The following is a 24,873-nucleotide window of genomic DNA, read 5'->3' on the forward strand; positions in this document are numbered from 1 at the left end:
TAAGGAGGGGTTTGATATCAAAAAATACTTCTAAATTTTGTATTTATAGGGGAAAAAGAAAAGGAAAAAGCTGTGTGCAAAAGAAAATCTGTAAGAGGAGTTGCATTAAAATGACAGTCCTAAGTATTTTGAAATATTAGATTTTTACTCTGCACATTTGATTTAATCTCAATTTAAGGAACTTGGAAGGCAGAGAAGGCAGCCATCAATGTGTGTTTTCAGTGAGGTAACTCAATAATCAACCAATTGTGTGCTTTAAAAGTTTAAAACATTTAATTTCAGACACTTCTGAAGGTAGGCAAAAAAACACTTCCTAAATTCTCTTTGGGGAAACTGAGTCTGACAGAGCCTGGGTTTGTCTGAGACAACACAGCAGTGCACTCTGTAGCTTAGAAAACAGCATTAAATTGGCCACTTCTGAGCAGCTTTGAAAAAATTAAGCTTCAAGAAAAAAATGAAAAATTTTAGACTTTTTTTCCTCTTTCTAGAGACAAAGAAAATAGATTCCCAGGCAAAGAAATGATCATTGCTTTTACCCAGAGGAGGGGTTGTGTATTTAAAGCTTGAAGGGAAGCCCAAATTTGGCTCCTAATGCCTTATTTTTATTTCAAAGCAGATGTTTTTTCTCCCTTCCACCTGTGACTGGAGAAGCTGTTTCTAGAGCTGAGCCAGAAATTATCAGAGGCAGATTTTAGAAATCTATTTGCTGTTACACCTCCTCCTCCAGCACAGCTGATTTCTTCCCAAATTCAGGCCTGCCTTTCCTTTAGTGACACTCCTTGCTGATGCTGGAAAACCTAACCCTGCTTGGGATGGGATTTAAAAAGTATTGCTGCCAAAATATCAGCAAGAGAATTGTATCACAAAGGGAATTTAAATGGCTTGTGTGTCCCCAGGTAAATTCACTGTGGGCTTCCCTAGTTTAGGTATTTTTATTTAGATATTTAAATATAAGCAGGACAGAAAACTCTGTAGAAACAAATATATTATACAGTAATTAATTTTTTTTTTTAGCTCAAATAGTTAAACAGGCAACATGTCCTGTGTGCAAGCCACAAATACCCATATTTTTTCCTCATTTTGCATAGAAGCACAGATTCTATTGTTACTTAGGGTTCAAAGGCAAAACCTACTTTTGTAGGGTGATGGCAGGTACAAGAGTCTTGTTTTGATTTACTGATTTTGAAGGAAGGCAATAAAAAGCAAACCCCATGTACATTCCTTTAATCTATTAAATACAAAATTTCAAACAACTCTTTTCCTTTGTCATTTCTTTGCTTGCTCGTCATAAAAAGGAGGGGAAAGCCACACTTGGATTCTTAGAATGGCTGATATTTAATGTTACATATACAGGGCTAAAGCTTTTGATTATATTTATTTAAATTTATTTGTGGTATTGCTGCCAGACCAAAAATCCCACCATTTCAAAGTTTATGAATTCTTAGTGAGTACTCATCTGGTAATTGAAAACTGGAGCGGGGGACGCGACAGTCTGGGTGGCACCCAGAAGATTATAAAAAGGGGTTAAGTGTCTCAGCAGGGCTTTCTGCTGTTTGTAGGAAAAAACACACCACTGTACATGATAAATAAGGGCTCTGGTAATGGGTTATGGGTTTGTGTAGTTTAATAGTAGTGACTTGGTCGCTGTCTTTCTTCTTGTAGCTGATCCGATGCCATCAGTCCCGTGGTGGAGCCTGTGGAGACAACATTCAGTCTTACACTGCCACAGTCATTAGCGCTGCCAAAGTGAGTCCATCATCTGCCCTGGGAGAGCTGCTCCTGCAACATAATTATGAGGTTTCCCTGCTGAATTGGGCTGTGTGTCATCACCCCCTCCCTTCCCAGAGAGGAGAGCACACTGAGAGCCCTGCAGCAGCAGCACCGTGCCTGCCCTCCCCATCCTGCAAATCTCTGACCAAATGCAGCTTTCCACAAAGTATTTCTGTTTCTGAGCTGATTCTTAAGAATTTCATTTATTACAAACAGCTATTTACATTAGAGGGAAGTGACAGTGGGATGGATTTGTATAATGGCTGTTCATAGTGGCACAAGTTTATATGATTAGAAATCAACATTGTGAATTATTAGTCTTTTAGCATCATGAAAAGTGACTTTACAAGTGCCTGGTGCTCTTTGGAGTCCATCACACCCCCATTATACGTTTTGCTCTCTCTGAAGGGTGACAGCACAGTACTGGAGCTAATTAATTACCTTCTTTGAAGGTTGGAGCTTATTAATGACTGTTTACATATAGGTTCCATTGCCTCGTTTTTGTACTTCAGATGATGTTATAAAATCCCTCTGTTTTCAGAGAAACGTCTGGGGTTTTGTAGTATCAAAAGAAGCTCATGGCTTGGAAAAATCTTAAACAAGACCCAGCACAACTTCTGTTTCACTGTCTCCCTCCCAGCTCCTTTCCTTGCTGCAACAACAATTTCTTTTTCTCACACACACACACACACTGAGTGCGTTTTGGCACCGTGGGGTGAACTCAGTGCTGATTACAAGCTTCCCTTGTAACCACCAGCCTTTTCATTTCTGATATGTGCAACAAAACAAACCTAATAATAGGAATGAAATGACAGCGTGGGACAGAAGGCTCAGTGGCACCGAGGAAAACAACAGTTAGGAGAAGCCACAGAGAGAGACACAGGGCAGGCCAGCTCATGTGAAAACAAAACAGAAAAACAAACATAGTCCATCACAATCACAGTGTGGCCGGAGAAGGAGAAAAATCACAGCTTTTTACATTGTTGAGGGGAGCTGGGATTGCTCCTCTCCTGAGGTGATTTGCTGGATCTCTGTGTACTTTCACCATCGGCACAGTTAAAGAGGTGTGGAGGGAAATCTCCCCAAATTCCTTCAATCCCAGCATCGTGAACATTTTTCTATAGCACAGATAAGCTTGAAAAATTGAGTGGCTTAGCGTGATCAGCCACAGTTTGGATCAGATGTGGCAAAATCCTGCAAACAGATCGCTGTAGCTGATGGCCTTCCCTGCTGAGTAGTACTAGCGAGGGATCATAATCCAGAAATTCTGCTGTTAAGCTGAGTTTATCACACTGAAGTAGTGCTATTGCATCATGTGAGTAGATACTGAAGATAAAATGTGTTTATAATCATAGGAAAGAAAAGATTGTTAGCCTCTGTACAGAGATAAACTCCCAGTGAGAGTTAGGAAAAGGGATAATCCCCAGGGCACGGGCTGCTGCTGCTCTGTATTTGCACAGCACATCGCTCATGCTCCTGCCTGTTGGATGTTACTGTAATAGACAAGATTAATACTAATATAGTTTTAAATATTTGCATGATTTGGCTCTTGAGGAGTGTCTCAGCCTTAGTGTATTAATTTGTTATCCATGAGCATGCCACAGTAAATCTGCAATGTTTAATTTATTAGTGATTTCATTGAGTCTTGGCTTGCTGTCTAGCAGGTTTTCATCTCTGATAACTGCAGGGCTGACTTTCTTGCTGGCAAATAGATGCTCCATATATCTATTGCTCTTTGTCCATTTCATTGCCTCACCATCAATTCACTCCTTCCTTATTTAATTCTTCATTTATGAACGTTCATTTATGCTGTTGTGTCCTCTCAGGGGTTTGTAATTCTTTGCTTTGATTAGTGCAGGAGCAGCTTTTTGGGAGGTGGATGTCCTTTCCTTTTCCCTGCAGTGCTGCTTTTTGGTTTAGAAGTGGTTCCATTAAAATTCTTGTTTTGCCAGGTTACCTTGGGTTACAGCCTTTTCTCTGGTTGGTTTCCAATTTTCTACTGAAGTGAAAGAACCTTCCTATGAAAGAGAAGGAAAGCTGGGAGCTTTCAGCAGGGTCACTTTGGAGAATTGCCTTTCAGATCCTCTCTAGAAGATCTTGGTGGCAGCACAGAATATTTTCTGTAATAGTTTTCCCTATGCTGACCCATGTCCTGGTGGGGCCAGGGGTTTGTCCTCAGTGGGAGCTGCTGCTCTTGGTGCAGCAAATAAATTTCCTCCTTAATCAAATAACTCGGGAGTTATTTGGGAAGGTCCCTGTTCACCAAAATCGCCGAGGTCAAAGTTGTGGTCATGTTGGTGGCTTTCTGAGTGTTCATGTTCTAAAAGCTCTGGTAGTTTCTGTCATTTGACCAAGCAGAAAATGTGTGAAGATTCACATTTGGATTAATGATGAGTGCAGATAAAAATGGATGTGTTTGGAAAACTGAAATTATCATTCCTTAGAGGTGTTGTAGAATGCACTCAGTGCATGCAGACAGGGAAGTCCCTTCCATGGGATAAAGATTCTTTTCACTTGAGCAAACAGTGGCATGGACACAGAATTTCTTTCAGAATAAGCCCTATTATCTCTTTGTTCAAACTGAGTGTGAGGCTCAACCTCACTGTGTTCACACCCAAGGCAGATCTTTTTGATGTCTCTTTCTGCTTTCTATAGGTTTTTCATTTGCAGTTAAATAGATCATATAAAATGTATTTATTACAAGAAACAGGAACAATAGATTGTGTTGTCACTAAAAGGATGCAAGGCCTTTGTTGGAACAAAGCATCCTAACAGGCATTGAATGGTGAATTTTAATTCTTTTTATCTAATTAAAGTTGTGCTTACTTTTCAATTAAATGAGGGATGAGGGCATACATCTATTTCAATAAAATATATGTGTTACTTTATATTCAAATAAATGTGAACAGTCATATTTTGAAGTAGATAGGATACACATAAGCATATAAATAATGTGTGTTTCTGCACACTGTGGATCTTTGGTTACAAAAGAAACTGCATCAAGTATTTTAATTTTACTTATCAGCAGACTTCACTGCGGGTTCCCATCAGTGACTGGGACAGTGCAAACTTGAACCCATTTCATTTAAAATGTATTTGCTCTGTCACATGTCTCACATCAAATTATAAACCAAGTCCTTCTCACCTCATAACTCCTTTGCTTGGTTCCTTCTCCATATCTTTTAATCCTGTACTGGTAAAGTGATTTAGCAAAAGCTGCATCTGTTTTCTCTTGTTACCTGATAACTTCTTAATGAGGACTAACAGCTTATGTGAGAGCAAGGTCATTAGCCCTAATGGATGGAGGGGACAGCTGATATGGCATGGGAAAGGTTAAAGATTACCCCAGAAGTTTTTGCAAATATACACAACAGCACAGGGCAGTAAGTGCTGTAATGGTTCTGCACTGATATTTCTGAGCTAATGGCCTTGGCCACATCTCTGCACACCTCTCCCTGCTGCAGGCCCACGCTGCTCCCACACTGGTCATTTCCTTCTAGAGAGTGTCAATTTATGGTTGGTGCTTTGCCATCCCATTGCTCTCATTATAAATATTAAAGATATTTTCTAAAACGGGTCAGTTACAGTTTTTAGCCTTTTCCCCTGCCCAGGTATTTTGCCATGTAGCATTTTACTGCTTTATAAACAGAACAAATAATTTTCTAGGATTTTAGCTATTGGCCAAAAAACTGCCTTGTCAGTTTTTGCCAGGAGAGCTGGAATGCATCCTTGTGATGGCACTGGGGCTATTTTAGGTTTATTCCTCAGCTGTCAATATCTGCTTTATGTTACCTCTCCCAGCCTCCTGAGTTCGCCACTGTTAAAACCCGTTTTATTCTCCTCTGCCGTAGCCGGGTATAAAAAGAAATAACAAGAAACAAATGGCAGGATATTACTAAAGACTTTAAACCCCCAAAGCCATTGCTGTGCTAAAGGCCTGGCTCGATTTTAAGTGGAAGTATCTCCATTAGCATTAATGGGGTGAGTCCATCAGCAGAGGCATCTCAGAGGTTAATCAGCCTTCCTGGCTGGCCATGGCCATCGATACCGTGTGGCGCCTGCTGCTGTTGGCCCTTCAGAGGCTTTCCTGACAACACACTAACAGACTTTGTGTAAGTCATTTCCCATGAATTATTAAAACAAACGTTTGGCTGCTAATTGATGAACACTAATGTGTTTTCTAATCACTGCAGTTTGAGATTTTAGCACTAAACAAAGCAGTTGCAATTGATTTGTGGCTGCTTCTTGGTTTCAGCCTGGGATCTGGACATTTTTTTCCTTTTCAATTTAGCAGGCAGCTTAGCTTGTCTTTTTAGTTAAGAATTGGCTTGTTACAGTGTCATTCCATTCTGATCTCTTTTGCTATTTCTTATTTATATTGCATAATAAATCTGCTCAATTCTTTACGGGCAAATAAGGCACAGTCCTTGGTTCAAGGAGAAAATATTTAAAGTTGTAGTTGGGCTTGTTTTTCTTTCAGTCTGCATCTCTCCTACTGTGTCTACTCTGCCTCTTTCTCCAAATAAAATAGAGCAAAATAAAAATAATCTTCAGCATCTTTAGCTGCTAAAAGCTGGTGCAGTGAATGTGTTTTCAAACCCCTGTCTGGGAAACATGCAGAGCCTGGAAAGTCCCATTCCTTGTGCTGGGATGTGCCTGGGAGTTCCAGGACCTTGAGGGTGGCATTTTTCATTTTCCCGGATTTGAGTCTCATATTTAGTTTTAATGCTTAATTACTGACTAAAAAATGAGTGTGTCAGATGTAGCAAAAGACAAATTCTTAGTCTCTTGCACTGTGCAGAAGACAAAACTCTGTCAGCTTTAGGGGCTGCTTGTATTTTTGTGTGAGCAGTACCCTCCTCACACCCATCGTGGCCTCGTCTTTGATCCCTCTGACCACGCATGCTATGGGAGTAACTAAAATCAAAGTTAAAAAAAAAAACCCCAGCACTGGAATACTTAAAATGCAAACACATTAAATTGTTTGAACATTAAAATACTTCTTTTTTCAATAGTGCTTTGGTATAATTGACTTCCAAAAGAAAGGTGAATTCTTCCATTTGCTAGCACGCCAAATTTTTTCAAGCTGTTTTGTTGCAGCCTTTTGCAGCTGATACACCACTCCTAAAAAAATCCACTTCCAGAAAGAATCTGAGCTGAACCCACAGCACAGCCCCAAACATCATTTGAAGGAGTTTTTTTTCCCTTTTTTGCAGACAATAAAGACTGGGCTGACGATGGTGGGGAAGGTGGTGACCCAGCTGACGGGGACGCTGCCCTCGGGAGCCACCGAGGAGGAAATCCTGGCTCACAGCAACCTGCGCAGGAGTCCCCTGGTGCCTGGCATTGTCACCATCATCGACACCGAGACAGTGGCAGAGGGACAGGTAACAGTGTGCACACAGCCAGAGCCTGCATGGCCCCCTCAATCCCAGGGAAATCCTTTACGTGGTGATGGGAGTGAAAAATAAACCCGAGTTTTGCCGGGGCAGGGAGTTTTACAGACCCACAGAGCTGGGATAAAATCCTGTTTGGGACTGAAATGCAGCCAAAATATATATTGTCCTTGCAGCATATTTATGTGACACTTTGACAAGATCAAGTGTGAAGTGTCACATTTTGTCTCCCCAACACTTGTTCCTAATTGACATTGATTGATGCTGATCAGTGGAAGTGGAGATGGAGTCTGATGATCCTTATTAATACAGAACGGGCTGGAATGTGGGCTTGTTTGGGAATGGGGGCAATTGTTGAATTCCAGGCTAAAAAAAATGATGGGAGAAGTTGGGTGGGAAGTGTAAAAGTTATAATTTTATGTAAATCCCAAATGCAGTCAAGCACACAATGCTGTTTTGTGAGCATTTGCACTGTTTTATAATAATAGAGTAAATTTACTGTATATAAGAATACACAGAGCAGTGTGGCAAGAAGAATAATTTGTTACAAACTCCACATCATTATCAGACAATTTGTAAATTGCTGGATTTTCCTGTCTTCGTGGCAGGGAAGATATCCATGTCTTTTTTTGTTTGTTTCTACCACTCATTTAATTTTAAAGTGGCTGGTCCTGGATTCAGTATTTATGCCGAACTCCCACACACTTCATTATTCTGTAACTAGTCTGTGAGATGTTTTTTTCTCATGGTCACATTTATTGAATTTAAAGCAAAAAAAAACTTCAGTTTTTTCTTGTTTTCCCCTATCTTTGATGCTCATTGCAGGTAAGTTAGTGAGGTATTAAGGACACATCAGAAGTCAAATATTCAGCCAAGTTATTTTATTTTTTTTCTTGACAGGAAAATAAAATATTTTACTTGAAAAAAAAAACCAACCCAAAACAAAGAAAAACTTTGTTATGGTTATTCCCTGAGAATTAATTTTGGAAGTATTTAGCCAAGCAATGTTGCATTGAAAGGGAATTGTTCATAAAACACTATAGACATTTTCTTCCAAAATTGAAATAAAAGAGAGAACATAATGGGAAAAAAAATTAGGATCTTATAGTCAGGTTTTAAAATAATTCTGGGATTTGTTTTTGTTTCCAGGAAAAAAATAATTTCTTGGCTCTTCATATGCAATAAGGAAAGGAAAAAAAAGACAAATTTGACTTCATAAATTTCTGATGAAGCTGTTTAATGTGGTCATTATTTCTGCTGGTCTATGTCTGTGCTTTGATTCTTCTGCATTGGCCTAGGGGGAAAAATGATAGATCTTAGGTTTTTAAGGCTTGTTATGTATGATTTAGAGGTTTTATGAACTTGTCCTCTGACCCTAACAATAGTAGGGAGCTATCAAAGCCTAAAGGGCACTCCAGGAGAGGAGCTGTAAAAATGAGAACGTTTGTCTTGTCCAAACCATGCTGCTCTAACATAAATAACCATCAGCTCTAGGAAAATGAGTTTTGTCTTGAACCTCTAGGAAGTTGGATATTCTAATTGTTTGTATTGCATTCATATTTTTGTGATCTGAAGTTTTTAAATGCTGTTAAATTATATAATTTATTTCCAGTGCTGCAATTTGCTTTCAGAATTCTATTCATTTCCAGGAAAAAAGAAAATAACCTTTCTTCTGCATTGTTAGATTTTCATGGTGCAGGAGATTTTTTAAACAATTTTTTCTTACTGAAATGTCCCTCTGGCAAAAAGGAAAGCTGATTAAAAATAAATAAATGCATTTTGTACATGGTCATTCCACACTGCCAGTACAGGACCTTCTCCTGTGAGGGGTGCCTCCAGTCCCTCTGAGTCTTTTCTTGTGCCTCCAGCTCTGTTGGCAGTGGAAATGTCAGTTTTGGTGAGGTTTTGTGCAGATGTGAGCTGGTAGATCCTGGTTTTGGCAGGGATCTTGGCACGTCCCAGGAGCCTGGCAGGGACGTGATGCTGAGTGCTGGCAGAATTCCTGCAAGGAATGCCAGTGTGGATGGCACTTGTTAGTGCTGGCTGGGTGACCTGCCTGGGTCTGGGGCAGCATTCAGGGCAGGGTTTCAGCACCTCTGCCCTCTCAGGGAGGTGAGAATGTCACTGAGCTGGTGGTGGCTGCCCTGGGCTGCAGCAGGCACTGCAGCATGGAGCTGCTCCCTGTGGGAGCTCCTCAGTTTGCTGGAGCCGTGCCCTGAGCTCCATCCTCACTTTGGCTGAGGTGGAGGGGTGGTGGGGCAGGCTGGTGATGCCAAGTCCTGTAAAACAGTCCTCTCTGGGTTAGGGTCACTGCCTGTTTCAGTGGTTTTTCTGAAGCTACTGGAGAACAGAATCACAGATTCGCAGAATCAGTACATGTGGAAAAGACCTGCAGGATCATCAAGTCCAGCCTTGACTGAGTCCTGCCATTGCCATGAAACCAAATTACCAGATTTGCTCATTTTTTGAATCCTCCCAGGGATGGGGATTCCATTTCCTCCATGTTCCAGTGCTGAAGCACTCTCAGTGAAAGGATTTTTCCTTGTTTTATCCCCCCAGTTTTCAGAGTCCTGAAAAGAAGAGTTCTGAGTGGAATCAACAAACCCTCCCTGCTGGCATGAGGTGCCTGGTTTGGGATGTTCATGGCTGTGCCCATCAGACTCTTCCTCCTCTCACTGAGAAACCTTGAATTTAAAATTCCAACCAAATATTTTCTGGGCTCAATGAACACTTGGAAAGCCCTGAATCCCATTCAGCAGGGGTTGGTGTGTGCTCACATTGGTTCCAGCCTTGTCACAGCTGAGGGCAATTTCAGAAGCAGGGAGGAATTCTTTTCCTATCATCAGTGCCCTCCAAATGTAAAATAAATACCTCACCTCCTTCAGGTCACTAAAGATTTCTATCACCTGCACAGCCTGACTAAGAATTTGGGTGTTGCAGTGAAAGATACATTTTCCAAGTAATAAAATATGCCTGGAAGATAAGATACAGTTAAAAAAAAAAAAGTTTTAAAAAGAGGAAGAAAATGGAAGACACTAATAAATCTAAGGCAGGTAAATGCATCATTTTGGAGGAGAAATAAGAACTTTTTTTGAGTGGGGAAGCATTTTTAAAAATATATAAATGTGTCCAAAGTTTTGCAAATTAATGATCCAAGTGCTTTTTCAGTTATTTCAAGCACAGCACACAGATTCTAAAGATAGACTGAGCTGTGCTGTGCATATGTACAAATAAAACAATTTCTGTGCCAGGAGGATGAGGAAGGGACATGTTTTGGACACAAACCAGGAGGACTAAGTATAATTTTCACTAATTTTCAATAATTTCTCCCATTTCAAAGTCATTAAATATGAGGGATGTGAGAGGGAGCTCGATGTGTCTCATTCACTGCCCTGTGCTGCCATGGCAGAGGGTGAAATGCAAACTCACCACAGGAAAATCCACAATTTAAGACCAAAGAACTCTCCTAATGTAATCTTGCAGGATTAAATCTGCAGGGAAAGTATTTTTAATAAACCTTATGAATGTAGATACTGTAGTAAACTCTCCTCCCCAGCAGTTGTTTATGTGATAGCTCCTACTTTCAGAATCGGTGCTACTTGAAGAAAATTTGAATTATGAGGTAATTAAATAAATGCAGAGGAATTCAGAATTATTGACATTGGCTGTCAGGAGATATTTGTAAAAGGAATAAAAATAATTATCGAGATGCCCAAGTAACTTTGTGGTAAACCAAAATATGTTAACAAGGTTGTGTGCTTGTTTAAACTTCCTTCTAATGAAGTGTTAGCAAACTTTTCAGTTAGATGGAAGGACTATTTATTTGAATCCCTTAATTAGTTGAAATGGATAAACCTAAAGCTGTACAGATGTCCTCTTTTTCAGTAATTGGAATTAAACGTGTAAGACTTTATTGGCTTGGGTTTGAAAGAAAAATTATTTTCTTTCGACCTTTGTTTCTGTATTCTTAATTAATTCATCCACTGGGCCACCCGCGTGCAGGCTGCAATAATGACCTTGCTCAAAAGTCACCAGTTTTGGGGCAGAATGTAAATCTGTTCAACATCTAACAGTTGGCTGACAGAGAAAGATGTGGCCAGTTCAAAATCCACAACTCGCTGCTGGGGTTGTGCTTGATGAAATGGCCCCGTGCAGCTCATCCACAACTCAGCAATATTGGAGAGAATATTTTCAAAACAGCTCAGCAAAATAAGATAACATGTTGATTTATTTATGTTTGAAAATGTGATCAGGGCCTTTTTTTTTTTTTCTGTTCCCTATTAACTTTTTTATTGCATTAAAGAGGAATTTTCAGGAAAAAAGCAGCTGCAATTTCCAAAGTTCATTTTCATTTGGTGAGGAGCTGATAGCAATTGAACCAAATCAAGATGCTTATCAGGAGCAGGAATTGTTGTGAAATTTTGGTCTGAAGCAAAAAGAAGCTCAAAGAGTGAAGCATATTCAATAATAAAACTTTAACTGCAGACATAGTTCCACTGGTCATTAACACCAGGGCTTTTATTTTAGGAGCAGCTTTGGCAAAGGCTGATGTGATGTCCGATGCTCAGAGATTTGGCCTCAATTTTCTTCACTTTTTATATCTCCGTGTATTACAGAAGAATTCTTTTTATATATAAATATAAAAAGAGCAACAGGATTCCCTCAGAGCATAATACTGTCTGCCTCACTTTTATTAAAGGAGATCTGGTTTTTGTCAAGAAGACATTTTTGTCTCAGATAAATGGTTCAGGCTGAGCGTGAGGCTGGTTTGAGTTTATGCTGGATTCTATTAAAAGGAGTGCAGTAGTTAATGCCACAGATCTATCACTTTTAGCCCCTTTCCACTGAAGTTTGACCTTGGCTGTAACTTGGGGGAGGCTCTTTGTGAATCAAACTCCAGCTCTTTAAAGCATTGGGGATCTCAAGTGTACAGCAAATATTTGTTATACAATATTCATATTTATAATTATTGCCAAACCTATTTGTTTTTATGATGATGGGATTACTCTTTTCTTAATTGTATTAAGAGTAGGACCTGCTTGATTAGATTTGGGTCCATTTTTATTTGTGTTACTTTCATGTTTTATTTAAAAACATGTCTCCACTGGGATAAGTGGTGTAATTTGCCTTTAAAGATTAAAATAATTAAAGTCATAATTACGAGTGGCTTCTGCTCAGCAGTACTGAGAATACCACAGAGGAAGGAAAATATGGCATAGGAGGAAAAAGCTCTGGCTGCAGCTCTCCCCTGCCCTGGCAGCAAACACTGCTGGCTGGCAGTAAATGCAGCACTGCCCTCGGTGCTTTGTCTCCTCTTTTAGGGTGAGATAAAGGTGATTTGGTGAATCTTTGATAAACTCCAGAGTTCTGCTGTAGCAGAGCTGCTTTGGGAGCTGGCTTGGCTCAGCACACCCAGCCATGGGCTCTTTGGCTGGGCAGGTTTGGGGAAAATCCTGTTGCACTCTTGATAAAATATTTTTGGGCATCAGGAGCAGCTGAGGGATTGTTCAGGAGGGGCCTTGGTAGAAAATTCTCAGTGTTGGGAGCTCTGCAAGGAGGATCCTGCTGGAGCTCAGTGACTCTGTCATCACCAGAGCCATGCTGAGATTTCTGAACCTTTCTCAGTGAGAGGCTTTGGAAGGCTTTTTAGCAGAGTGGTCAGAGGCCACTACCTTGGAGAAGGAAGCCTGTTTGGGAGGAAAAAAATTGCAGCCTTGGGATTCCTGTGGGCTCTGCAGGCTCTGGGAGGGAGAATGAGCTGCTTCCCTCGAGCTCTCTGACAGCCCCTGCGTGTGTTATTAGGGAAATTGTCCCTCTGGTTTGATTTCCAGGAAAAATTCCCAACTCTGCTGTTTTCAGGGGCACAGAATCCTCCCCTGGCTGGAGGAGCTGCTGGTGCTGGTTTGATGTTCCTAAAGCACTGGCTGTTGTATCAGCATCATTTTGATTTCCTGAAGTTCTGTAAGAAAGGGAAATCATGCTGGGATTTAAAGCTGTGCAAGCTCTGAACTGGGATGGGAACCAGGCTTTGCTTTGGTGGCATCTTTGTGAGGGACATTTGGTTGATGTTGGAGTTAAGTCCAATTTTTTTCCTCCTTTCTCTGTAGTGTTGGAATTGTAAAAAGTGATATTTGTTATCCCCAAGGGCAGTGCAGAAGAGCAGAGTTAGAGATGACAAATCCTGAAGATTTCAATAGATTGCTGATTTTTAAAAAGCACTTTTCACTGTTCCTAAAGGATTTACTTTTTCATGCTGATTTTAAAAAGAGGAAGAATATTTTTTCATCTTTCCATGCACAAGCAAGTGTTGTTTCCTTGTGTGTTCCCAAAGCCAGTTGTGGATAAATGAATAGGAAATCCAGGCATAGAGTGGATAATCCTTGTTAGAGCAGGTCTCATGTCTCTGTTTGTGAGAGAATCCCCAGGATTGTTGTGAGCTGACAGGCAGGGACACTGTGGATGTGACACCTTGCACAGCAGTCCCTGGGTCAGTAAGGGGGGATTTCCATGGGTCAGTAGATGGGATTTTCCCTCTGGAGTGTTTGTCCCTCTGAGCTGGGCTGTGTTCTGTCCCCAGGTCCTGGTGAGCGAGGACTCGGACAGCGATGGCATCGTGGCCCATTTCCCTGCTCATGAGAAGCCCATTTGCTGCATGGCCTTCAACCCCAGTGGTAAGAGATTCTTCTGGGTTTGGGGATGGATGCACACAAGGCAGGAAATCCCATGGGAGTGTGTCCCCTGGCTTTGGAGGTGGGACACTGCAGGGGACCTGCTCTGTGGAGGGTTGGATGTTTGGCTTTCTGGAAATTTCAAACTGTAGCAACTCTTTTACTATGGTGAGAGAGAGGAGATTCAGTCCTTCTTCCTCTGCTGAGGAATTCCTGTCTGCTGGGATCCTGCCAGCCAGGTGCTCACATGGTTGTGATCCTCAGGTATCCAGGAGATCACCACATGGATTAAATTGTGGTCTTCCATGAATACAGAAATAAAATAATTTCACTGGTTTTTAAGTACTTACTATTTGTTTGCTAACGCAGAGTTTGTGATCTACCCTCTCTCCTGAGTAAAATCAACTAAAATCTGAAATACTTGTAAGAAACTCCTCAAAAGTTTCTCTCTTTCCTCTTTATAAATGAACAGTCACTGTGGGCAGCAGGTGCAACTACAAACCTTGTGTATTAATTGATCTTATTAATCTGACAATTAACATTTCATTATCTGCAGATAAATAATGTTCTAGCTGATTGCAGCAGCATTCAGGGAAATGGTCAGGGAATCAGCAGCTTCCAGTGCCTAAATTAACAATTTCTAAAATGCAACAAATGCCATGAAGATCAGGAGGGTGAAGTCACATTTCAGAGAATAAAACTAAATGTCTGTCATTTATGTTTTCACTTTTGCTGACCAGTTGGTGTCATTCTGACACCCCATCTGTTGTGTCAGAACTCTTTATCAGTGCAGTGCAGTTCACTGGGATTTTGTGACAGAAAAGCTGTATTCTCATCTGCCTGGATTTTCTTGGAAGGGAATTTTTCATGGAGCTCTGTGCAGTGAACTGAGAATCCTCAGTTCCAGAGCAGTCATTTTGCTTTGTGCTCTGGAAGAAGGATGATACCTGAAGTGAAGCAATGCTAATTAAATGAAATAAATAAGTGAAAGAAATGCAGCTGCTTGAATTAGAATGGTAAATAGATATTAATTAAATGCCTCCTTAAGAGAGTTTCTAGGATTGTGTAAATTTAAAGGGCAGCACAATGTTTATGCCAAACCAAATTAACTTATTATTTTTCAAAAGGAAGGGTGTTTTTGCAAATAGCTGAATTCTTCTATTATGATCAAATTCTTTGGTTTGCTCAGGTACTGGGATGACAATAACTTAGAGAGTGACACTTAGATCAAATGGTGTTTAATGGCAAAACACTTCTTTAAGTGGTGTTATTTTTGGCTCTGTGAGATTTTCAGGAGGGATGGGGACAAACCAGCAGAGAACTCTTCCTCCAGTGAGAGCAGCACTTAGCCCAGGATTGTGAGCTCTTTATTTAACATCAAGGCAGGATTTTGTTTGAAGCCAGGACTGTAGCATCATCCCAGCTCATTCTCCAGTGGTCATTGGCAATCAGGCTGAGCTCATTACAGAGAACAAAACAAGAGGTGGCTTTTGATTCTGTCCTTGGCTGCTTGCTCTGAAACCCCACTTTTACTCCTAATTCCAGGCAGTGACCAGCACACAGTGCCTGCAGAGCTGTGCTGGCCGGGCTAACAGGGAGCACTGCTCTGATTCTCTGAGAATTTCACCTTCTGGGGCTGATAAACCCCTTAATCCATCGTGTCTCAGCACAGGAGCTGCACAGGTGCTCAGGCCTGAGTTTTGGGAGGATCCCTTTATAGGTTTTTATTGTGTTAAAAACGAGCAGAATCCTCCCTTCATTTGAACAGATCAGAGGTATAAAGGCCTTTATGAACTGTGATAATGAAAACCAACTTGTGTGTAAATGATCCACATCTCTCCATACTACAGGAATTGTTTTTTGTGCTTTTTGAGAGTAGTTGTAAAGTCTGCTGGGCTGCAGCTTTATTCAGTCAATTGTCTTTACTTCACCACACTTAAAAGCAAAGTATAGATGTTTTATTTGTGGTAAAGCTGAGTTGCTAAATACATTCTTGTCTACCCTTGGGCACGTTCTCCACAGCCAGTGGACAGTCTCTTCTTTTAGCCCATAAAGTTTCTTCCTGCTGCCCCTGCAGAGGGGGAGGAAGGGCCAGATCCTCTGGGCTCCCCAGGGAAGGTATTTTGGGCACAAGGCCTCAAGGATGCAATGTGGGAATAAGTGAAACATGAAAACCTGTTAGAGATGTTATTTTCACAATTTATAGATGAAATAAATTATAGAGAAATCAGCCCTGAATTTTAGATGTGATCAATAATTCTGGAGTCTTGGTGTTCAGGTGTTGAGTTTGGTGTTGGAGGATGCCAGGACATTTTCATGTGGACACTGCTGCTCTTCCTCTGGAGTTCCACTTTCCATGGGAGCCTCTAGTGATGCAGACCAGTAATAACTAATTTTGGAAGCTGGGCTGAGCTTCTGAGCCCACCAGAGCAGGGGATTGTGCTGGGATCCCAATTCCTGTGGGAATTCCTGCCGTGGTCAGTGCAGAGCCTGAGCTGGACTTGGCCTCCTGGGCTCCAGATGGGATTTCCAGAAGCATCCATACAAACTTCTTCACCCCTTGTATCTGGTTTGGGAGGCAAGTTAAGTGTAGAAGTTTTCATGTCTGTTCAAAGCTTGCTTAAATCATTCACTCCTGTTTTTGGAAGGTTTGGGCCTCGTTTCCCTGTCAGGCTGCACTGCCAAGAACTATATGTACAACAAACCCTGTGGGCAGCCAGGAAAGATGAGAATTATCCCCTTGGATTTTTTAGGGCTTCTGCTTCAACTTCCAATTTGTTAAGGCAAGTAAGTAGCCTTAGAGCCTCTGAAAAGGACATTTTGTTGCCTGAGCTTCCTGGTGGTCTTCTCCTGGGACAGCTTTTCCCAGTAAAAGCTTTTCTCTGCATTCAGATTCAGCATAGAGGCATTTTCCAGCTGCAGGACTCGATCCTGGCTTTTCAGCCTTCTAGAGGGAGCAAAAGGCACAATATTTTTCAATAAAAGCCCTGAAAACAAACTGAAAATACAATGATTAAAACATTTCTGTAGCTATAGCTAAATCCACAATCAGTTTGGGAGTAGGACCAGCTTTTAAATCAATGGGATGGGGCAAGTCCATTCCAATTTTAGTTCAAAAAGGAAAGTTTTCAAATAAGATTCTCAATTAGTAAACAGCTAAAAAATGGTGCTGGTTTATAAATATCTGGGTTTTTTTTTTTCTTTTAAATGTGGTAAATAAATGATCTGCTTTCCAGAAGTGTTGCTCCTGCCAGATTGGCATCTGAGAGCTGTGAAGTGCAAGACATTGAAAATTTTAAATAATTACGCTTCCTTGGCTGCAAAAGAGATTTTCCACCCATTAATAACAAGAAAATTAATGTTGGGCCAGCAGTAAAACAGATTAAACTGTGTCCCCCTTGGGATGCCTGACTGCACCTTTAACAGACCTGAAATTGCTCTGATTATTTTAATGTTCTATATTGAAACGTGACAGTGGCCTTGAGTTAATAGTTAAAGAGGGTGACATTGGAACATCTCTGCTCAAGTTTTTTCCCATTGATCAGAGAAAGTGGGCAGGAAAACACTCCTGGGGAGTCAATCAAGCTGTAATTATTTAATGACAGAATAATTCTTCAGTTTTTCTGTTCATTTTCTTCTGGTTTTCAACTTGAATTATTGCCTTGGAAGACAAATATGTTAAAATTAAGGCAGTTTGATGAGTTGCAGTTACAAATGTTGTGTCCCTCTGTCCCATGTCACCAAAAGGAGGAGTCCTTGATGATTGATGGCTTGATCAAGAATTGCATTTTGAGTTGGTTGTGAAGGTAGCCATGGATTATTTTAGGAGTTAAAGGAGTCATAGGGAGTTATTTATTCACAAAATAATATTTTATTTTGCTTGTCTTTCTTTTGACTTCTTGGGATTTTTTAAAATATTTACATTAAATCTTTACGTGCTTGCGTTTATTTTGCGGTGAATTTTGCTAAAATCAGAATTTCATTATTTAGTTAAGGCTTTTTTGAGACCCAGTTTTGTAACTGCAGCACGTGGTCCACTTGGGAGTACCCAGGGCTTGAGCAGCTCTGATGTTTGGCTGTATTTTCGCTTGCCTGGGAGAGGGGTTGAGTGGGTATAAATAAAGCTGCTGTTCTGGGTCCAGATGCCTCAGAAAGCCATGGGCCATATAAACTTTGTCCCATGAATGCAGTTGCTCAGCTCAGGGAGCTCAGTGGAACAGGAATCCTGTCCCAGGGAGCCTGTGGAAGGTGGCAGTGCCAGGAGAAATCCATATGGACTGAACCAGGAGTGCTCTAAGCCACTGTGGCTCCCCTGAGCGCTCTGAGCCTGTAATTTGGGACCCTCCAAAGCTCAGTACCAGCCTTGTGTGGGATCCAAGCTCACATTTCCAATCTGAAGTGTGAGAGGTTCATATTTTTAATCACTTTTTGCACAGTCAGTGAGTTGGTGCAGTGGCTGGACTGGTTTCTCCATGGCTGGGCATGGAAATCTGAGGGTTGCATTCCTAAATGCAGTCTGTCCATGGATCCACATTTCCTCCATGCAGATGTGTGCCTGATTCCCAGCACTTGTGCCCTTGGTGTTTTGAAAGGAAATCCAACACAGCTTGAAGGTGTTGAATCCTTCAGTGAGTGCTGGCAGAGTGACACAGTTTGGGGAGGTGGAAAACCCTCTGAGAGCTGAAGGGAAGCTCCTGGTGGTGCTCCAAGCAGTGGGGACCTCATTTATATGCAGGCAATCGACAGCTCTGTAATTAGAGAGGTGTTATAGATAGGATGTGGTGGGGCTGCCCAGCTTTCCCAGCGCTCTCTAATTTGCCCTGGGGCTGCCAGGAGCTGAGAACTCGGTGTCCCATCAGCAGCTCCAGTCCCACCCTCAGGCCAAGCCTCATCAGGCAGGGGGAGGAAGCTCTCAGATAAACACGGCGCAGCCTCAGCTCCCATCGCTCCCCTTCCGCTTCCAGGCCCTATAATTAGCAGGGCTCCTTTTCCTCGTATTCCCAGTTGACGCAAATGCTTTTTGTGGCTTGGCACCTCATTTAGGGCGTGGGCTTAGTTTATGGCCAGGCCAGAGTCTGGTTTAGTCTTCTGATACTGCAGAAATAGCTCTTAACCCACAGTCTACATCTGTACTAGTTTTTCCTTTTATGCATATATTCCTTGTGTTTTTATTTCTATCCTGAAAGAAGCTGATTGTTTCCCTAAACAGAATGCAGGAAAAGTAGGAAGCTGTAAATTAGGGCAGGTAAAACAAAGCTTTGCTAATTTTTTTCCCTATCTAGGATATCTGTTCCTTTGAAACTGGATTTTAATCATCTCTATGGATTTAAAACAACCACACAGTAAAACAGTCATTAATTTAATCTGGCTGCATTCTCGTACTGTGGATAAGCAAAATCAGAATTTTTGCAATGAGATATATACTAAATGAAGTCTGGTTTACACATAAATTTCCACTGGGTCCTGTGTATGCAAGGCTTCCAATGGATTTCAGCTGTTATCTGTTAAACAGGGATTAATGCCAGTTGGAAAAATAAGCAGGAAATCCTCAAGAATTATTCACTTTTCATCTCTTGATTATTCACCCAATAAGTCCCTCATAAGAGAAAACATTCAGACTGAACTTAGCATGGCTTTAACCTGTATTTCCTTCTAAACAACATTTTGGGAAAACTGTCACGAGGCCTCTTCAGAAGCTTGAGTTGAAGTTTCCTGCACTTGAAAGTGAAAGTGAGGTAGGACCAGGATTCTGGTTCGTGTTTCTCCGCTGGGATTAGGAATTCCTGCTGGGATGCTGCAGGGAGATGGAGAGAGAAACAAAATGGCTGAGCTGTGATAATGGAAAACTGGGATTCTTCAGTGTGAAGTAATGAGAGCTGGAAAATCCCACCACAAACCCCAGCCCAGTGTTCTGAAACATGGGTGATTTATTGTTTGAATAACAGGGGCGAGGAAGAGATTTCAAAATGCTGTTTTATAAATACACGTTCTTTCCCATCTGTGGTGTTGTGCTTGGGACCTCCGTGTTGATACAAGTCCTGCCAGAATATATTTGTACTTCAAATGCAAATGTGGGTGTGAAAGGGCCTCCTTTAAGTTACTGAAAAAGAGTCTCTAATACAAGTGAAGGGCCTGTTTTCCCTGGGCTTTCATCTAATAAATGCATTTATTCCAAACGGGACAGGCAGCAGGAGTTTAGATTAGACACAAACTGCCAAATCAGATACCACTCATCTTTCTATTTTTAAGTCAATTCCTTTCCAACCACAAATGTATTATCTTTCACCTCTGTACTCCAAGTTAGCAAAAACAGAGGAAAGAAACCCCAAACCAAACCCAGAAAACCCAAAGGCAAAGCACACATGGAACCAAGAGCTGGGAGCATCATCTGGAGCTGCTCAGAGCTGCAGGTAGAGGGGTGAATGTCACAGCTGTGCCTGTTGGGATCCAGGGTGTCACTGAAGGAACAAAGAGGGACCACCATGGGTTCTGGGGCCCCTTGTGCCACAGGTTTTGGTGTTTGTGCCCAGAGTGAGCCCTGCTCTGCCTGAAGAGAGCATTTATAGGGTTGGGAAGAAGCCTGTGAGGAGCAGAGGGGGTGATACCCTCCCTGAACCACCCGCAGACACCTGCGGCTCTCGCCAGCACTGGAAACCGGATCCCCCTGAGCTGAACACCCATGGATTGCATGGACAACAAGGATGGTGATCCTGTGTTTTCACTGGCTTGGGATCATTACACAGCGTTTTGTCTCCAGTTCCAGACAGACTTTTGGCAGATTTAGGGGTTTTTTACCTTCTTGAGTGCATCGTGCCGTGTGCTGAGATCCACAGGAAGAACGCTCTGCTGGGATCTCTGGGTGCACTCAGCCCTGGGTCTGTGTTTATAAAAGACTTCTCAAGCCTTGGGGTAGGAAAAAATATCTGTTTGCAGAGCTTGTCTGCTCAGTATTCAGAGAAGTCTTATGGATCTATCTCCTCCAGCTTCTGCTCCAAAGGTCCTTTCCATCAGGAAAAAGAGAGAGGACCCAAAAGCACCTCCACATCTATATAAAGCTGTCTAAGGCATGAGGAGAGACAAGCATGGGAATAGAGAAGATAGATAAATTCTTACTGGGTTGAATTAGATCTTTTGGAATCTCCTCGCTCCAGTAACAGCAGCAGCCCAATTCCAGCACACAAACCCCTCTTTGCTTCCAGCTTTCTCTGCTGGAAATGCTATATATTATTGAGGACCGCACACTTCACTAGAGGGGAAGTGTAGTTTGTGATGTTGCAGAACAGAATTAATGCAAATTGTGTGCATAATCCCACACGAAAGGCTTGGCTGCCTCGCACCGGAGCAACTTGAGCTGTATTTCCTATCAACACAGTCACTACAAATCAAGGAAATTGCCAGTTAAGCCAACATTAACATCCAGACCAACCTCAGCTCACATGCCTTACCGCCCAAACATAATACCCCAGCGCTCTCCCGGATTTCTCAGCTCCATAACAAACTCCCTTTCATTTCTAACACTCGGGGCCGGAGGAACAGCCGGGAACAGTAAAAGTGTGTCTGCTGGAGGGAATCTTGCTGAGCTCAGATGTGAGCTGGTGCGTTTGTGCGAGCTGCAGGAAATGCCTGGGTGCAGCGTGGGTGGCCGCGCCGGGCCCGGCCCTGCCAGCCTCAGTGGTCAAGCTGAGGGAAAGCTTGGAGGCAGATTTGTCTCCGAGAGCAATTTGGATTTTGTACCTTGCTGCTGGTGGGCCTCAGCCTTGGAACTGTGTGTTTGCCTTCACAGGGTCCTTCTTGCAGAGCTTTTGGAGAAGCTGAGCTGTGCCCTGTTGGTGCCACGCAGGCTCTGAGGGTGCACCCTGGCAGGGGTTTCAGGACGTTGGACCCACAGGGCCAAGCCTTCAGCCTCTGTGGCCAAAGGAATTTTTCTTTCTGGGCCTAAAGGACCAGGAAGAAAAGAGAAATTTTTCTCTCTGGGCCTAAAGACCCAACCTCTTGGATTCCAGGATTGCCACGGAGGGAAAACACTCAGGATACCAAGCTAGTGATGAAATGGTGTCCCAAAGAAAAGCTAATCACACTTAATTTTTACTCTGCTGCTTGGCATGCTTTTTACAGTTTAATCCTAAAATTTTCCAAGTGTCATAAGGTAGGAAATCAGTGGTAACATGTGAGAGGTTTCAAGTGTGTGCTGTTGGTATCTGGGGCAGCAGAGGGAAAAACAATTTCTGGTATCACCTGTAAATAAATGAAGGCAATGGACACTCATTTATGGCAGAAATAAGATAGCCATTTATCCTCTGAATAAGTGTCATGTAAAACATGGGGACTAAGTTCTCTTTCTGCAGGATAAAAGATTTCAGTAGTGCTTTATGTGGAGAAATGTTGCAACAGACCTAAATGGGAATTCCTGGTTTTTCTTTAATAGATGGGTACCTTGAAAATTATTTAGAATGTCACTATTAAACTGCTAAAATCACTTTGTACTTGATGGGAACTAAATGTCAGAGGGTTACTTTGGGTGATAACCTATTAAATTTCGTTAATAACAGAAAAATAAATCTGTAGTTTGTTACTGTAATCTCAAGTTCTGCCATGATGCTGTATTTCCCTTGTATGTACAAAAATACTTAATTTTTTGTATAAATTGGTATAAATTTATGGCAAATTGACTTCAACTATCTTTGTAAATGTTTTAAACTGGGTTATGGACTGAGACATTGTGGTATAAAAAAGTAAATAGCAAATATAAGTTACTGTGGCTCTGTTGATCTAATGGAATCATTTCAGTACCTCAGCAGTGACCTGTTTTCAATGAACCTGGTACCTCATGTAGTGTTTAATTGGAAAGCTCTCAACTCTGCTTTTCACCAATAAATCAGACAGTTTCATTTATAAGGAAGATGCTTCTTCAGGATTGTTTTGGTATGGCCTGTTTTGGCTGGATTTTGATAATCTCTTCTTCCAAAAATTGTTATTGTGGAGACATCAATCTTTTCTAGACTGGCTCTTGCCCAGGGAAGAGCATTTGGGGGTTTTGCTGTAACATGCATCACTTCAATGCTTCATATTAGTCACACAGTTCTCAAACTTAGTTGGAATCTTCAGATTTTTCAGAAGTTTTTATAGATTTGTGTTGTAATACTATCTTAATATATTAATACTTAAGTAGTAGTACTGTGAATATGATTACAGTTGAAGTCCTGATTCATTTTTATGAGGTGAATCCCTTTCAATTCAGTAATTTTCTGTGTTTTCTTCTGTTTCCAAACCCCAAATGTAAGCCACACTGAGTGGTTTTTAGACAGACAGTTTGAGCCTCTTCTTTTGCAGTGATTAATCTTTTGTGCTTTTGTGTTTCTTTTTTTCCTTTTTTTACCCAGGAATGTTGCTGGTCACCACTGACACATTAGGCCATGATTTCCATGTTTTCCAAATCCTGACACATCCTTGGTCGTCGTCACAAAGTGCCGTCCATCACTTGTACACACTTCACAGGGGAGAGACCGAAGCCAAAGTAAGTTAAACTCTGCTGAGGAATAATCCCCAGACACCTTATACATTCTGTGTATGTTGGCACTTTAATGTTTGTTTCAGCACACAAAGAGCCTTTCTTGTGCTCCAGCCACAGAAGGGATAAGAGCAGAGCGTTTAACCTGGACAATAATAAATTCTTGCCCTTTGCAATGAGGTGCTGTCAGATTTATTCAGATCTGGCACTGCCTCCAAAGAGCCCCGATTATTGGCTGTGTTTGCACTTAACCTTTTCTCATGTAACATGTTCAACATTTGTCTCGTGCCCGTGAAGGAACTGTCAGCGTTTGCCTGACTCTGGTGGTAAAAGCCACAGACAGACAATTAAAGAGTTGAAAGGAAGAGTTAATCAAAAGGCTGTGATTAACTTTCTTAGCACTGTGGGGGAACCTGCAGAGACTCCCCAGATTAACTTCCCTGTTGAAAAATCCCCCTCTCAGAGATGGAGGGCTAAGTTAGGATATTATCCAAGGGTGGAGAAGTCTGGGATTGTATTTTAAGCAATGCTCAGTGAAGGGATTTGCTGTGAGGTGGGGAAAGGGATCTGCTCTCCCTGGCAGGGCTGCGCCTGTGGCAGGAGCGAGTTCTGCTTGAGTCCTTCATGGCAGAGCCTCACCTTTGGAACTGAGGAACTGCTGAGGAACCTGCTTTAAATACAGGAATAAAAATGTCACCACAGGGTAAGAAATGAGTATTGCACTTGCTGATGCAATTACACACGGGGAACACAGACTTGTGGCAGCCTGGCAGATGTAAAGCACAGTGACAGGGACAGCCTGGGGCTCTGGGATTGTGACCCTGCACGGGGAGCTTGGCTGCTTCTGGTACCTGATTACAGTTCCTTCAAACCTTTTTTTTTCCCTGGGAGTTGAGCAGTTTCTCTCAAGTTTCTCACCATACCTTTGTACCAAGTGGAATGTGAAAGCTTTATTGAACTTAGCAGTGGTTGATCAAGTTTTGAACTGGGTGAATTTACATTTCTGGTAGTTAAATACTCTAAAGCTTTCCTGCTGCCATTCTGGAAAAGTGGAATTGCTGTTACAGGCAATGGTTTACTATAAGAAGGAGTGACCAGTCTGGAAAGTGAGAGGAAATTAGGAAAAACTGTTCATTTGGGATAATATATATAGTACTAAGGAGTAGTTTTTATAAATATTACAAAGAGCAGCGAGATCCACGTGTATACACATACTCTGCCATCTACTTGGGCATGTTCTAGAAGGTGTTTAATGTTTTAGAGTAATTTTTGTTCTCCCTTCATACAAAGACTCAATATTGAAACCCAAAGCACAGGACTTCAGTCATGAGGAACAAAGATGTTCTTCTGGTTTTTACAGCTGATAAATTTGTTTTCAAGGCACACACTGGAAACCAAACAGAACATGTTTTAGAGAAGGATTTTTTTGTTTTTTGGGATATAGTATTAGCATCTCTGTGAAAGCATTGCATTAAAATTCTCAGAATCAACATAGTAAAATTTTTTCCTAGTTTGCCACACAGTTTTCATT

General features: G+C 41.6%; 1 protein-coding gene across 8 annotated transcripts in view; it reads left to right on the forward strand.

Annotated features, from left to right (window-relative positions):
• Nucleotides 1-24,873, forward strand: part of BCAS3 (BCAS3 microtubule associated cell migration factor) — a 293,342-nt gene that overhangs the window by 45,609 nt on the left and 222,860 nt on the right. For all 8 annotated transcript variants that reach the window (XM_084218873.1, XM_084218875.1, XM_084218874.1 and 5 more), the window contains exons 11-14: nucleotides 1,663-1,746; nucleotides 6,987-7,157; nucleotides 13,744-13,837; nucleotides 23,215-23,348. In XM_084218873.1, the coding sequence (XP_084074999.1) occupies nucleotides 1,663-1,746; nucleotides 6,987-7,157; nucleotides 13,744-13,837; nucleotides 23,215-23,348 (483 nt within the window). The remainder of the gene's footprint in view (nucleotides 1-1,662; nucleotides 1,747-6,986; nucleotides 7,158-13,743; nucleotides 13,838-23,214; nucleotides 23,349-24,873) is intronic.

Source organism: Fringilla coelebs, assembly GCF_963513975.1.
Source record: "Fringilla coelebs genome assembly, chromosome: 20".
NCBI lineage: Eukaryota > Metazoa > Chordata > Aves > Passeriformes > Fringillidae > Fringilla > Fringilla coelebs.